The 14,927-nt window shown below is 37.2% G+C and overlaps 1 protein-coding gene across 1 annotated transcript in view; it reads left to right on the top strand.

Annotated features, from left to right (window-relative positions):
* LOC138188827 (lachesin-like) overlaps nt 1-4,812 on the top strand; it is a 68,226-nt gene extending 63,414 nt beyond the window's left edge. Inside the window, exons 8-9 of the mRNA XM_069130968.1 lie at nt 2,459-2,626; nt 4,476-4,812. Coding sequence (XP_068987069.1) covers nt 2,459-2,626; nt 4,476-4,771 — 464 coding nt within the window. The 3' untranslated portion in view covers nt 4,772-4,812. The remainder of the gene's footprint in view (nt 1-2,458; nt 2,627-4,475) is intronic.
* Nucleotides 4,813-14,927: the final 10,115 nt, after the last annotated feature.

Raw genomic sequence — 14,927 nt, 5'->3', positions numbered from 1 at the left:
TCTATAGATATACCATTTTTTAAATAAAATCGATTTACTCGCCATATTATTTGATTATTTTAGTAGTTTCATCAAATCGAGTTAGTATCATTCAGAACAATACATATAAAACATTTTTTAAATAAAATCGATTTACTCGCCATATTATTTGATTATTTTAGTAGTTTCATCAAATCGAGTTAGTATCATTTAGAACAATATTAAAATATTTCATAGCGCAATGATAATATCCACACGATAAATTATATTATACTTTATATGTACTTAAATTGGATAAAATCATTCATCGGTTGCCACAAAGTAATTATGGTAAAGTAAAACCAGATTAAATATTTAACGAAGTCTCGTAACGTGCGAATACATTCATTACTTATAAGGTTTAACATTTCCGTGTGGAAGTTAGCAAAAAGGTACAGACAAACGCATGAATGAATTACACTCGTTCGTTCGCAAATATATTCTCCGAGCAGTTCATAACACTGTATGGGCGACATGCTTTCGCTTCAGCACAATTCTTGCGGAGCAGTTCGTTCCAATGCATTCGTATGTAATTTTCAGCTTGTACGGAAAATCCAGTGGCCCTTTTTCTTTATCTTACTTATGCATATATACATTTATATATATATACATAGATGCGTATGTGCGCGCTTGCGTGTTCATATACAAGAACATTTCAACTGTAATATGGAGACTTAGAGCGCGTTTAGAAAAGTGAATTTTTGCATACCTTCATACGTTGTTCCGTATTCTTTCCGTTCGTTTGCAATATTCTCAGGTGATGTCATATACTGTATATCTATATGTAGGAGATGAAAGGACATCGGAGCCTTCCCTTTGGAACTTCGGGAAAATCCCTTAACACCGTAATCTAGGTTCTATCATAGGCGTAATTAAATAATTGTCGTCATTTGATCGAGATTTATGATAGTGAGCTTGGGCTCGAGGCGACAACCAGTCGCCGAACGTAGCCGCGGTCACGGGATGGACGCTTTGTCTAACAAAGGTATGGAGTAATTCTATAGCTCTCCTTAAAAGAAATATTTGTGGCGGCACGCGACAATAAACATTCCAACGGTTTCTGTCCCGTGGTTCGCCACACGCAGACCCTATTCTTCGAGTAAGATGATTGTCAGATGTCGACGCGTCTCCGCAGTACATGTTCAGCTATCCTGAGGGTCCGTTATAAATCTTAAGATTTAATTGACTAAAAGTTCTTCAGACAGACAAACAATCTTTGTCCCAGCTACGGGAAGATAGGGAAGACGTATTTTTTCAACGAACGGCGTCTCCCACTAGCAACTTTCCCTCGAGGGCGGCTAGCATCTTTTTCTAACCACCGATATGGAGATTGATCAATTAGCAGCAACGCCAATTTCCCTTACTTTCTGAACGAAGGCTATCCCCGATGAATCCGATGATCTCGAGTTCTTAGACACGCCCCATCATAGTTTTCCTCTGCAGCATCATCGCGACGGAAAGTCATTCTCTCGTGAGGTCGTATTAGCGAGTTACTTAGTGTCTGTAATGCTCGGTGGATATTCCACGTTTTAACAAAGAGTCCAACTTAGATTTTGTGAGCATGTATAATATATCTATCTTCCCGTTGACCGCGGATTCGTTATTGAACCTAGGATCATTGTCATTAGCTTCTCGAGTATCTAATTACCACGGTTATTTGTCAAATTCTGTAATAATCGTATTTGCACTAGTCAATGTTTTCTCCATTGCATAACGACAATGTTTAATCCAAACGAAGATTCGTTTCACGCCCCTAACCCTAATTTCCATTGTACCCCGACATATATATCGATACTACATACGGAAATACGTATCTTATACTCATGCATAGAATATGTGCCACTTACGATCACGGTTTCTTCTGTAGTGAAAATTATTTTCAAATTTATTAATGCTAGTAATAACTTTTTAACTTTGCAGATGTGTATTAATCCAGTAGTTATCATTATTGTTCTTAAATTCCAAATTTTTAAAACTCTCTTCGGACGTTCGCAATAATTTTTCAAGAGAAAAAATTTTTCAGCTCAAGTGTCATGTCATTGACAAATAACAAAGTAAAACAACAATTTCATCAAGTTCAGTATAGGTTTTTGTTGCGAATTAAAACGTACACAGAACTTACTGTTGAGAATTCGTATCAATTGCCATTGATATTCGCCGATATTGATATTCTCCCCGTAAGGATCATGAGAATTATTTCATTCTTATCTTATTATTAAATAGGTTATAGGTTAGATTAACAGGTTTATTTATCACATTGTATATGCATAACTTGTAATGAATGAAAATATGCGACCTACAGACTGCATCGCATGCGATCCGTTAGCATGTCCCTGTTAACATTTCTACGATATGATTACGATACTATGATTACTACGAGTAAAATATTTTCTTCGGAATAAAATTATAATTAAATACAATATAAAAACTGTTTCTATAGCGATGATAATATCAAGCCAACAACATGACGTGCAGACAATTGAAAAATCAAGGTTCGAGGTCCGGATGGTGTTAACAATTCGCAATTTACAAAAAGACAACGTGGGTACTTACACGTGTGTGGCAAAAAATTCTCTTGGTGACGTTGAGAGCAGTATTCGATTGTATGGTAAGTATGATTTAGAATTACATATCTATCTCCAATCAGTTTTGTAAATAGCTATAGTTTCGCATACACGTATTAAAATTCATATTTTATTTATATCGTAATATTCTTTTATCGCCATTTTTTAGATGTCGTTCTCTGCTCTTCTTTATGCTTGCTTTTACTTACTTTTTTCTCTTTCAACAATCGTTTTCAAATTTTTAACCTAACAAAAAATGCGCTAATGTGCGTTAATCTGCGCTAATGTACGAAAATGTCCCCTTTTGAAATTATAGCATTAGCCACGGTTCGATTGCTTATGGCATGACTTTTGTATTCCCTTTGACAGTAGTAATTTTACCTTCGATAAATCATGAAATGTAGCTGTGCATATACTACATACATATACGAGAGCAAATGAAATTTATAAAACAAAAGCTGTGTATTTCCAAGAAAGGTAAATAAATGTAAGAACAAATACCTAATCACGAACCAAAAACTAACGACACAATGACAACAACTATGGTCGTCGATCTAACGATAAGTAACAAGATAAGATGAATAATCAGTTACATTCGAAAAGCCTCGTACTATACGGGTCCAGCTGAAAGAATCGTCAAGTATCAATTAGAATAGGGCTTATTCGATTGACAGTTGTAACGCTCAACACTCGACATTCATCTCCGGTCTGGCATTATTTCACGGCTAATACGAGCAGCCTAGGCGACGGGTTAACGAATCTTTCCGGAAAATCCGAGTGGAAATTGTTCTTGCCCGGCTGCATCTTGGATAAAAGACTGATCGCAGTGTAATAGGAGGCATTTCGCTCGAACGTGTATCGAACACGCTCGCGTTTACAAGCATCTTCACTTTGGCACGGAATCCTCCAGAGGATTTTCCCTCTAACAGCTTTCGGCTTCTTTCGGTCAATCCTCATTTTCTTACATACGACCCTGGGGATCTTCGGTGCACTTCGGTTCAAGGATCTCGCACGGCCGTGTCCTTCATAAATTGTCGTGAGAGTCTCTCACGTTTTAGGAATCAATGTTGTTCCGTAATACAGGGATTTACCTACTACTTTTCGTAGCACACAGCATACTGCAGCGTGTAGGTTTTCCTTTCTCATGAGAACATCGCCGACGACTCACTGCCACCATTCTCAATGCGTAAACTTGTTATTCAATATGAGTAAAGTAATTTTAATTAGAGTAGAAAATTTTTAATTAGTCAAAGTTTCTTTAAGAATTTCACTCAGCTAGAACTAAGGCATTTTCTTCTTGCCAGCCCTATATAAAATTTCGGTTCTCTCTGTAATTAATAAACTACAAAATTATTCTATTTATCCACGGTTAAACTTTATATCGGTCTTGTTTCTAATTTTCTCATGAAAATTACTGATTTCTTGTTGTTTTCGCCGATGAAATGAATGTCTTTAACAACAAATCAGTGAACTTTTATTATTGTGTACAGAATATTTGATTGAAATATTACAAACAAATTCAATATCTAATTTCTTCAGTTATCAGTCACGTTAAAGTAAAAGAAATTTTCTGCACGCTACTTACGTGCATCGAATATTAGGATGTTTAATAATAAATCTATCAAAACCTCGTTATTAACTAGTATTAGCTGTAAACATAAATTTATCATTCGAGGAAAGATAAACTTTATTCCATCTATTCTATTTATTCTATCTAGACAAATTTTCGCTGCCTAAATTATCTGAAAAAAAATATACCAGAACTGTTCATTCTAAAAATTTTAGGTTCTTACACTTGATAGAATTTGGAAGAAGGTAACACTATTTCTCTCTCTCAACATTATTTTATAAAAAGTAGTAAATGTGGAATGACCTTTCTCTCATTTATTACAGAAATTTCAGGAACTACGAAAGCTCAAACAGCGGCTCGGCCATCTGTTTATGACGAAGAGGATGAAACCGTCTATGGTTTAGCAGAAATTGAGAAAATCGAAAACAAGCTTCTATCTGTGGATAACACGATCAATGGATACGTAGAGTATCCATCGGTTGCAACTTCAATGCCGACTGTAAGGATCGGTAAGAAGAGGCAAACGATCGGCGCGAATTCCAACGCGGATCATCGCCGACGAGGTTCTGATCTCCTTATCGTCCTAATGCTCATTATCGGTCATCAGAAATGTCAGTGAACGAACGATCTGGTAAAGGTTTGGAAAACCTGCTGCTATTATACATACATCCAAATCGTAACAATTCGTAAGAAAGGATTGGTGTACGGCGTGTTTTATATATCGGTTAATTCTGTACAGATCCAACCTGTATTCACATTCTTCAGAGACTTATTCATTTAAATCAAGAGATTTAGATCAAAAAGAAAGTATACATGCTGTAACGAATAGGAACCAGAAATTAAGAAACTAAGAAATTGTCAACGAGAATTCTTTTTTGAAAAATGAGACGAATTTATATTAAAATTGTCTCCTCAAAAGCAATCTCCTATAAAGGAAAGGAGATATTAGTACTAATAGCGCAAGCTTTACTTATCGAATGATTAATCGTTTCGAAGTTATGACTCAAATTATAATAAAATATACATATTTTTTAATTAAAAAATACATTGTACGTATACGGTATGTGGCTTGAAATTTCCATCATGAGGTTTATATAATATCTTCTTTTGAAGTAAAAATATTTGATAGGAAATGGTAGACAATTTAGTAACCAACTAAATAGTAAACAAATGTTTGCAAACATCTTTTATAATTATTTTTAAGAGCGGGATAATAGTTTCATTGTGGTGTTATAAAATCCTGAAGAATATATCAACAAAACCGTGTAACTGATTAAGGTTGTAACTGATGCTTGACAAATTATTTCTGAAATATGCTCATAATTGAACTATATTTTCATATTTTTTTAATCAATAGTCCATATATACTTCTACGTAAGTAAACTTTAGAGTAAAAGGATGCGTTCCGTATCCTAAAATTGAAAGGGTCACATTCTTTTTTTTTTCGTTTCTTTTCTTTGAATAGTATATTAAATATTCTATTCATATTCATTCAATGTTCATACTAATTCATTCAATTCAAACAAGCAAGTGTAATTATCCTGAAGTAATGCGCAATGGGCCATTGTCCTAAGACCCACGCTTTAATATTCGCCGATTTTCGAAATCTGTTAAAATTTACATTTTAGATAAAAATCTAAAAAAATTTTAATTTCTAAACATACATCTCCTACAAAAGAAGATTCGTGAAGCCAAGAAAAGATATTTTCTGTTATAAAATGATATGTATATCTTTTTACTTATACGTGACTAGTAATAGATAAGAGGTTTACAGAACTCGTATTTTTATGTGACTGGCATAATGTGTTCTATCCTATAAATATGATCTTGCCTTTTATTCTGTAAGATTGTTATCACTCCAACATTCCTTAACACGAAGAGAGAATGAGATTGAACTAACTACCCTCTCCCCTTTATTGTAGCAAAGGTGGACAATCTAACTTTAGCATATATACATATAAATATAATTCATATATGTATGTATGTATGTATTATATAGGTACGTAATAGAGAAAACGAGAAATGTGATTTGCGAGCATATAGCAAAATGAGATATTGAAGCTTCACTTCGAATTAAAAGTAGATGGATAAAATATGTATATTATCAAAATTATCCCTGTTGTATGCGAATATGTTGTTTGTATCGATCTAACATGCTTGATTATTCATATCAATATGTATTTTATTTCGTTTACTCGCTAAGAGAAAAAATGTGGCACTTTTAGTCCTCTATAAGGACTACTACAGGTAGTGCTATACATAAGTACACGATACGATTGCAGCGCGAATGTTCAATAAAACTATTGTATGTATGTAAGTTGCAACCTCGTTTCCTACCTAGACGCACGATTTCACAAAAAAATATTTAGAACATTTTTATAGACTTCGATACGATTTAATAGAAGAAAATTTCTTTCCTAGAAATTCCTGTTCTTTTGACGAAAGTCGTAAAAGACTTTTTAGAGTTGTTGAAACTGATCCGACTTAAATTCGAAACATCTAATGAAAATTTTGCACTTTTAACAAATTTAGTTATAACTAATTGAAAGATTCATTTTGATCGCCTCTAACGCTCTTCGTTATCAATCCTTGTTATTCTAAACTCTGATTAAAGTCAATATCAAATATAAATGGCTAATGGGAAAATTTGGAGTAATCCGGTCCTATACGTTAACTTTGGAAGATGATTGAAAAAATATGAAACGACGATGTGAGAATAAGAAACTCAAGGAGGAACAATACAAAGAAGAACAGAAGAAGGTAAAAAATACAATCCTGGCAACATATAAACATGGCCATACGCATATGAGACATATACAATATATTCGCGAATCATACAGTCACGTGTGTATTTACTTTTCAGTTTTAACGGCAATAAATTTGCGTGACGTACATGTACATATTTTTGTTCGCGTATCTATTTATCATATACATATATATTTGCATATGTACATGCGTGTGCATCCTGGCATATCAGGGTAACTGAGATATCTCTATACAGTTACCCATTACTATTCTTAGACACACCCTATCATAGTTTTCCTGTGCAGCATCATCGCGACGGAAAGTAGCTCTCTCGTGAGGTCGTATTAGTGAGTTACTTAGCGTCTTTACGCTCGGTGGATATTCCACGTTTTAACAAAGAGTTAGTTTAGTTATACTTCCACCGTAGCCAAGCAAGTCGAGTACGATTTGGGCTTTGGAAGAAAGCGCATCCTGTTATCCCGTTGACCGCGGAATTGTTATTGAACCTAGGATCATTGTCATTAGCTTCTCGAGTATCTAATTACCACGGTTACTTGTCAAATTCTGTAATAATCGTATTTGCATTAGACATTGTCTTCTCTATTGCATAACGACAATGTGTAATCCAAATGAAGATTCGTTTCACGCCCCTAACCCTAATTCTAATATAAACCCGACATATATATAGTTGTTCATCCGTGGCAGAGTATGCGTTTGTATTCGTTATTAGCGATCGGATAGATAACCTGATCGAAACTTAACACTTACTTTTTGTTTATCTAGATAAGTGAGGGTGGAGCGATCTTGTATAAAGATTCGTACACAATAGCATATGCGGGACTGTAAGAATTGTCTTTTATAATTCAACTAAAAATGAATAAAATTGCTTGTGGTAAACAAGAACGATTCTTCTACTTTGTGAAATGATGTCAGTTATTTATTCATCTATTATTTCTATAATTAATTAATTTTTTTATTATTTTTATTTTTATTAAATAATTAATTTTTTATTATTTTATATAAATATTCCTGATACCCTCGCGGCTACAAAAGGGAGAACCATCCCAGATGCAAAACCAATATATTAGTAATATTCATTTTTAATTAAATTATAACAGACAGTTCTCACAGCCAGGCATATGTAGCTGCACGAAGCTTTAACTATGCCGAATCCTCGTTCACTATGTGCTATGAACAGAATATAGGCAGTCGACAAGCAATGCTAACATGTACGCTGTTACGGACACGCAAGTGTAGGTAGAGTTCACCGTAGTCGTATCGATAATCTTTTGCAAATATTTCGGGAACGATGGCCAACCGACAGTTATATGTACAGGAGAAAGTTGCTCAAAGTGTTGACTTCTACAATATATCCAAAAATCATCGAATTCAGAATTAAGACCTAGTCTTTCTATTGTTTCATCAAAAGTTATTCTGTTTTAAAGAGTGTCCAAATATTAATAAGAGCAACTGTATGTTAAATAGACCTTGCAATAGACCTTTTTATGTGTCGAGCAACATCTTGGCCAAGTCGAGTATTTTATCTTTAACAAACGGATTCCTTCGATCGGCCCAAGATTTTAAGCAGCGCATATACGCTCTATACACACTCGCTTTCAGACAATCAGATCGAACCTTGATTAGATACGTGCGATCTTTTGGTTTACCTACGTTAATTTAAAGTTATTATATCTTTGCTTCGAAATATATTCATATATATTTTTATAATATGCACATTCGTTAATGATATTAATTTAGGTAGCATATCATTTAGGTAAATGGTTTCGTGTAGATAAATGTTATATTGGGTAGGGCAGAACAAAGAGCGATTTTGAAAAGCGCGGGAGTCGTGCTGTTCAGATGGGAGGAACTGGGGATGCGATCGGCCATGTTTCATGCCCATTAGTGTTTAATAGTAATAGCGCGGTGGACTCTTCAGTACCGCGTACGCTGTAAAAGTGTTTTATCTAAACGGTAGTTCTTACGAGCAGGCGTACTGTGCTTTCCGGAACTGTTTTAACATTGATCGGAATTGACCGCTGCTGTCTGTCTGTGCGATTAAAAAGTGGATTGAGAACTTTGAAGAGACTTCGTCCACGACAAAAAGTGGTTCAAATCCCATTGGCAATGCTGCGGAATGTAGTGAGTAACTTTAAGGCCCGGCTGGGAGGAGTATGTACGCCTGAAAGGACGTTAACTTACTGCAGTTATTTTTAAAAGTTAGTTTCTTTCCCATTCTCATACTTACTTTTCTTTAAAGCTTTTTTATGTAGTTTAAGGTGGTGCAGATAAAATTTGGAAAAATTGATTTTTAGAGATTTTTTGCCCCATCTTATACATTTGTCCTCGCCTCTGATAAAACTTTTGGGTAACTAATTGATTTTTCCATCAATTCCTACGACAATCTCTTTCTTTTTCTTCTCTTAATTTTTCGAATTAAAGTCGAGCTGTTTTGTCGGTAGCAAAGTCTTTATTTAAACATATATTTATATGTACTTATTAACTGCGAATCAGTAGAACCGCTTCACTGTTCAATTTTTCTGCAAACTTTCATATCGAAAAATGATTGAAAAGGTATGCATATACAGGTTAAAATGAAAATTTTCATTTGCGCTTCCGCGATTTGTTTGGAAAAAAGAAGTTTTTTTAATTCTTTTACATAAATATTGTAGAAACTCACTCTGGTTAGTGATCTCTACAATGTTATTTATCATAATTTAAACGGGAAACAATGGATATTTAACGTGAACTTAATGCAGTAATGCGAAATAACTAAGACAACTTAAATTGATGATTCACAACTCAACTCACAACTTACAGTTAACAACTCATAACAACTCGGCAACTTACAACTTATAACTTACAACTTATAACGACTTGACAACTCACGAGTAACAATTTACCCACAACTACTCAAAGCTACCTTGCTACTTACTCGCAACTCCCTCGCTACTATAACTCTCAATTCCAATTCTCAACACCAATTCTTTTTTTTCGTGTGTGGAAGAAACCTTCATAGGCACCCCGCGTCCTGCGGGGAAGGGGCGCGGATTCTTACTGGCTAAAATCTCCACGATGACCTTCTGAAATGGATCAGGAGGAATCGCGAAAGCATACTCACAAGCCCCCTCTTACTGATAACAGTAATGTGTGGTCATGACACATTGGGTCCCAACCTTGGTGTCGCCGTGCAAAACTGCCTGACTCCCCAACCAGACAGTTTAGTAACGCCGCGGTGCTGGTATCGACCAGCGCCTAATGTTTTTACCTGCCGGAGGACGAGGTGAACCAAACTCGCCTTGTCAAGGCGCGTCAATGCCCTCTGCCCCGTTTTCGCCTACCGATCCTCTCTGAATGGGAGCCTCGCTCTCTTTTCCACTCCGCAGCCTCCTTCTAGAGGATCACGTGCTCACAAATATTGTTGCGTTTGGTAACGGGTTCTTTCCTTAGCGCAAATTTATCGCTATACAGTACCCGGACACCCCTAGGGCCATAGGGATGGGGTTACGCCCAACCAGCACACAAGGCACCCAGTACCTTACTACCTGGATTAGTTAAGCCTGGCAGGGGCTGTCATTCGTCTCAGGTCGAACGGGGCGCTTTCTAAGCCCTACCGTCACTCCAGGACGGTTCCGGAGCAGGTGGGACGCTGCTCACCCGCCGAAGGCCATTCGGGGGAGCCACTCCCTCCGGGCTTTTACTCGACCCCCGTGGTACCAACCTTAATCATTGGTGGGGCTATCGTGTGGATGTACGGCCACGTCACTGCCGGCCAGCGACCTGCTAACCGTGTTTGGCAGTTCCAGAAGGAACTTACGTAAGCGGGGCCTCAAAGTACATAGTACCAGGGAACTTATCCCGACGATCCCATACTTGGCTTCAGGATCGTGGTAACCATACTTAAACGCCTTACACTCCCAGCGACCTTCCCTGCGGTGTACATAGAGGACTCACGTAAGCGGGACGCTTGTCCCGACTGTCCTCCCTGTCTTCGGGAACGTGGATTTACCAGCCCCCATAGACTCATATAAGCAGGTCCTCTCTGCGGGAAATCACCCGCTCACAGAAAGAGGCGACCGCCCATCTACCACTCTCGCTCGTTAGCAGTGCTCTAAGCACCACCGGCAACGAGAAATTCACTGATATTTCCGCTGTGAGAACGTGACTCGGCATCTACCACGCCGGGTCTCTAACAGCTCTCACAACTCTTTTCTCAACTCTGGTCGTAACTGCGTAACGGCTGCCTTTTACACCATGGTTTTGGTATTCCAAGAACGCACATGTTTTTCACGAATGTGACTCATGACTCATGATCAAGTACAGCTTTTTTAAATATCCAATATCGTAACGGGCCATGGGTATATAACCCATGGGGATTTCCTATCCGTCAGTACTTCTATTGTTCTTCATTTGTGGTTCATAGGAATTTTCCCCAGGCTTGTTCCCCGATATCACAATATAATTGAGGTTTAAGTATTAGTAATTTGTTGTGGGTGATAGTGCTACTGCTGGTGTAGAGGCCGAGGTAGATTGAGCCGAGGTACTGCTGCTTTTCTTCTCATTATTGTATCGTGGAAGAAAAATCGGACTACGGTCGCCGAGGTTTAAACCCGTGTCCCGAACGTTCGTAACCTAAGGTGCTAACCACTGCACTGCCGTCGTCCGACACTAGTTGGTGTTCAGTGCCACTACATAATATAACCTATATCCACCTACAAAATAATACTTTTGAACAATAATTGCCCTTCTTATAACCGCTTCTATGCATATTTAATCAAAAATCTGCAACTTGTCGTTAACAAAACGATAACTTATCGTTCAGCCTTTCCGATATTCGCATGAATCGCACGATCCGTTATCAAGGAACCAGTTGATTAGTTGTTCGTTCGTTTGTTCATTCGTCTTCTAGACTCTAAATGAGGAGATATTATATAATATAATATGCTGGCGCGTCCCGCTTTTTCTAGGGTATTTTACTTGCATAGAAATAGGCAGCGACGAGGAACGAGCATGAAGGAGAAAGTATACTTGTGATATTTTTATATTTTTGACTGTTAATAGCGTTTTCTCGTGTTCCCTTCTCTTAATTGTTTATTTATCGACTCGAGAAATTCAGTTTAATACCCTTGTGTTAGCAAGAAGAAGAGCGAGAGGAGGAAGGGCTAGAGAAAGAGGATGAGAACTTGTACAGTTAGTTGAGAATTATGCAATTGGGGATAAAAGGGTGACAAGTTTAACGTTCGATTACGTCATCGTTGTCATGTCAGAGACACAATAAATCACGAAACCGATAGATCGCCGGTGATCTCCTCGCGTCACAGTTCGAACGTTTCACGAATAATGTGAACCCGACATATATATTGACTAGAGCAGATACGATTATTATAGAATTGCGTAAGTAACCGTGGTAATTAGATACTCGAGAAACTAATGATAATGATCCTAGGTTCAATAACGAATTCGCGGTCGACGGGATGATGGATGAACGTGCCCACAAAATCTAAGTCGGACTCTTTGTTAAAACGTGGAATATCCACCGAGCATACAGACACTAAGTAACTCGCTAATACGATCTCACGAGAGAATGACTTTCCGTCGCGATGATGCTGCAGAGGAAAACTATGATGGGGTGTGTCTAAGAACACGAGATCATCGGATTCATCGAGGATAGCCTTCGTTCAGAAAGTAAGGGAAATTGGCGTTGCTGCTAATTGGTCAATCTCCATATCGGTGGTTAGAAAAAGATGCTAGCCGCCCTCGAGGGAAAGTTGCTAGTGGGAGACGCCGTTCGTTGAAAAAATACGTCTCCCCTATCTTCCCGTAGCTGGGACAAAGATTGTTTGTCTGTCTGAAGGACTTTTAGTCAATTAAATCTTAAGATTTATAACCGGCCCCCAGGCTAGCTGAACATGTACTGCGGAGACGCATCGACATCTGGCGATCATCTTACTCGAAGAATAGAGACTGCGTGTGACGAGCCACGGGACAGAGACCGTTGGAATATTTACTGTCGCGTGTCGCCAGAGATATTTCTTTTAAGGAGAGCTATAGAATTACTTCATACCTTTGTTAGGCAAAGCGTTCATCCCGTGACCGCGACTACGTTCGGCGACTGGCTGCCGTCTCGAGCCCAAGCTCATTATCACAAATCTCGAACAAATACAATCGAATCGAAAGACGACAATTGTTTAATTACGCCTATGATAGAATCTAGATTACGGTATTAAGGGATTTTTCCGGGGTTCCAAAAGGAAGGCTCCGATGTCCTTTCATCTCCGACATATATATATATATATATATATATATCATATCAATCAATTATATCAAATAAAATTCTCCGCGTTCAAGCACTTCAAATAGCTATGTCACTCAACGAAATTTTTACCATTGGATGATGCTTAATACATTGTTGATCGGCAATTTTACAAGGAATTTATCTCATGTCACCGGCTATTGTTTCGCAATTGGATGTGCAAGTAAAACGATATAAATAAACTTTAATAAATTTTATTCATTATTCAATTCTTAATATTTCCTTTTCGGATGATAAACAGTGTAACAATCACCTACGTGTAATGGTACACAACACTGTATGATCTCCAACAGCGCACTGAGAAAACGACGCTGATACGAAAAAAAGCGCATCACGAGTTTACTCATGGCCGGTCGTCAACGTTCGGCCATGAAAACAAGAGTTAAATCGTGACCGATCAACAATGTGTTAACTTGTAACTATACCTTTTGGACCGCGTGATAAAAGCAGTGGCGTTTTTAGTTAATAAATACCAGGATTTAGATTCGTGAAAAACTACATGCAATGAAGACTTAATCAAGGATAGACAGAAATTATGTGCTTACGTCGTTAACAGATACATTATATTTGTAATTTTTGCGTTCACGACTTCTCAACAAATTACGCGAAGTTAAAATATAGGCATCGGTTCTATCTATTTCGTGCATGATTCCTCATGCTTCATCTCATAGTCGACTGACCCATCGATTTTTGAATGAACTGTTTGTAATACCGTGAACTCTCCATATCGCTCCTCATGGACCACCTCGTTCTCCAAATTCAGCACCAGCGGACTTTTTTCTTTCTGGAGTAAAATGTATCGTTCGGAGTTCGGCTTGATAATTTACAACCGTTTGAAAGTCATGTCAAATTGAATATATACTTTCCATCAACTACGAGCAAAAATAAATATGTGCAAAGAGAACAAAATCTTTGTAATATTAATGTGTTTTATTTATGATTACGAATACCTGTCAGAATAATTTTGGTAGAAAAGAAGGCGGGGTGAAATACATCGAACTGGACGTTGTTTTTGTTATCTGAATTGCAGAAGTATACGTAGTTTTGAGGAGAAAATTTATCAAAGCGAGATGTGCGAATTCGGGATTGTTTAAATGGCAAGGAGAAAAGAAAGATATGCAATATATAGTGATAGATTTTGGATATTAACCTATGTCAATAGATACTACTTTTCTTGTATTTGATGGCAGAATGAAAACACATAGTGAATAAAGCCAGTTTCAGAATCATTAAAACTTTATTTTTTCCAGTAAAAAGAGTCATTTGTGAGCTATGGTTCCCGTGAGACTTTTCTTTCTTATGATGAGTAGAATACGTTGCAATAAAACATTTGACCTGAGATTTCGATTTCAACGTCGTTTTGCATCCACTTTTTTTAGAAACCTTTACAGATCCGAAGGTGTATACTATGATCCTCTTTGCACTTACTTTCTTTGCATCCTATATATATTTAGAATTTATACAAGTTGTCGCACTTTTGCCGTTTGCATGCTAGTAAACAAACGGGCAGCAAAATATATGTTACACGCAAAAATAATACAGTATCCGAGCTTTCTCAACGATCAAGACGCGTCGATAATCCAGTAGCGTCCATTCGATCGAGTTTTATTGTTTAATCAAGTTTTACTTGTATCCAAACTATTAGTTTCACTGTACTAATAAACCTAAGAAGTCTAAGAAGTCTTAGAAGTTTCAGGATCTAAGGGTTTAAGAAGGA

This window comes from Bombus flavifrons, chromosome 2 (assembly GCF_040668555.2).
Source record: "Bombus flavifrons isolate JBK064 chromosome 2, iyBomFlav1_principal, whole genome shotgun sequence".
In the NCBI taxonomy this organism is placed as follows: domain Eukaryota; kingdom Metazoa; phylum Arthropoda; class Insecta; order Hymenoptera; family Apidae; genus Bombus; species Bombus flavifrons.
The sequence above is the reverse complement of the archived record's forward strand: the minus strand, read 5'-3'. Positions and strand labels throughout refer to the sequence as shown.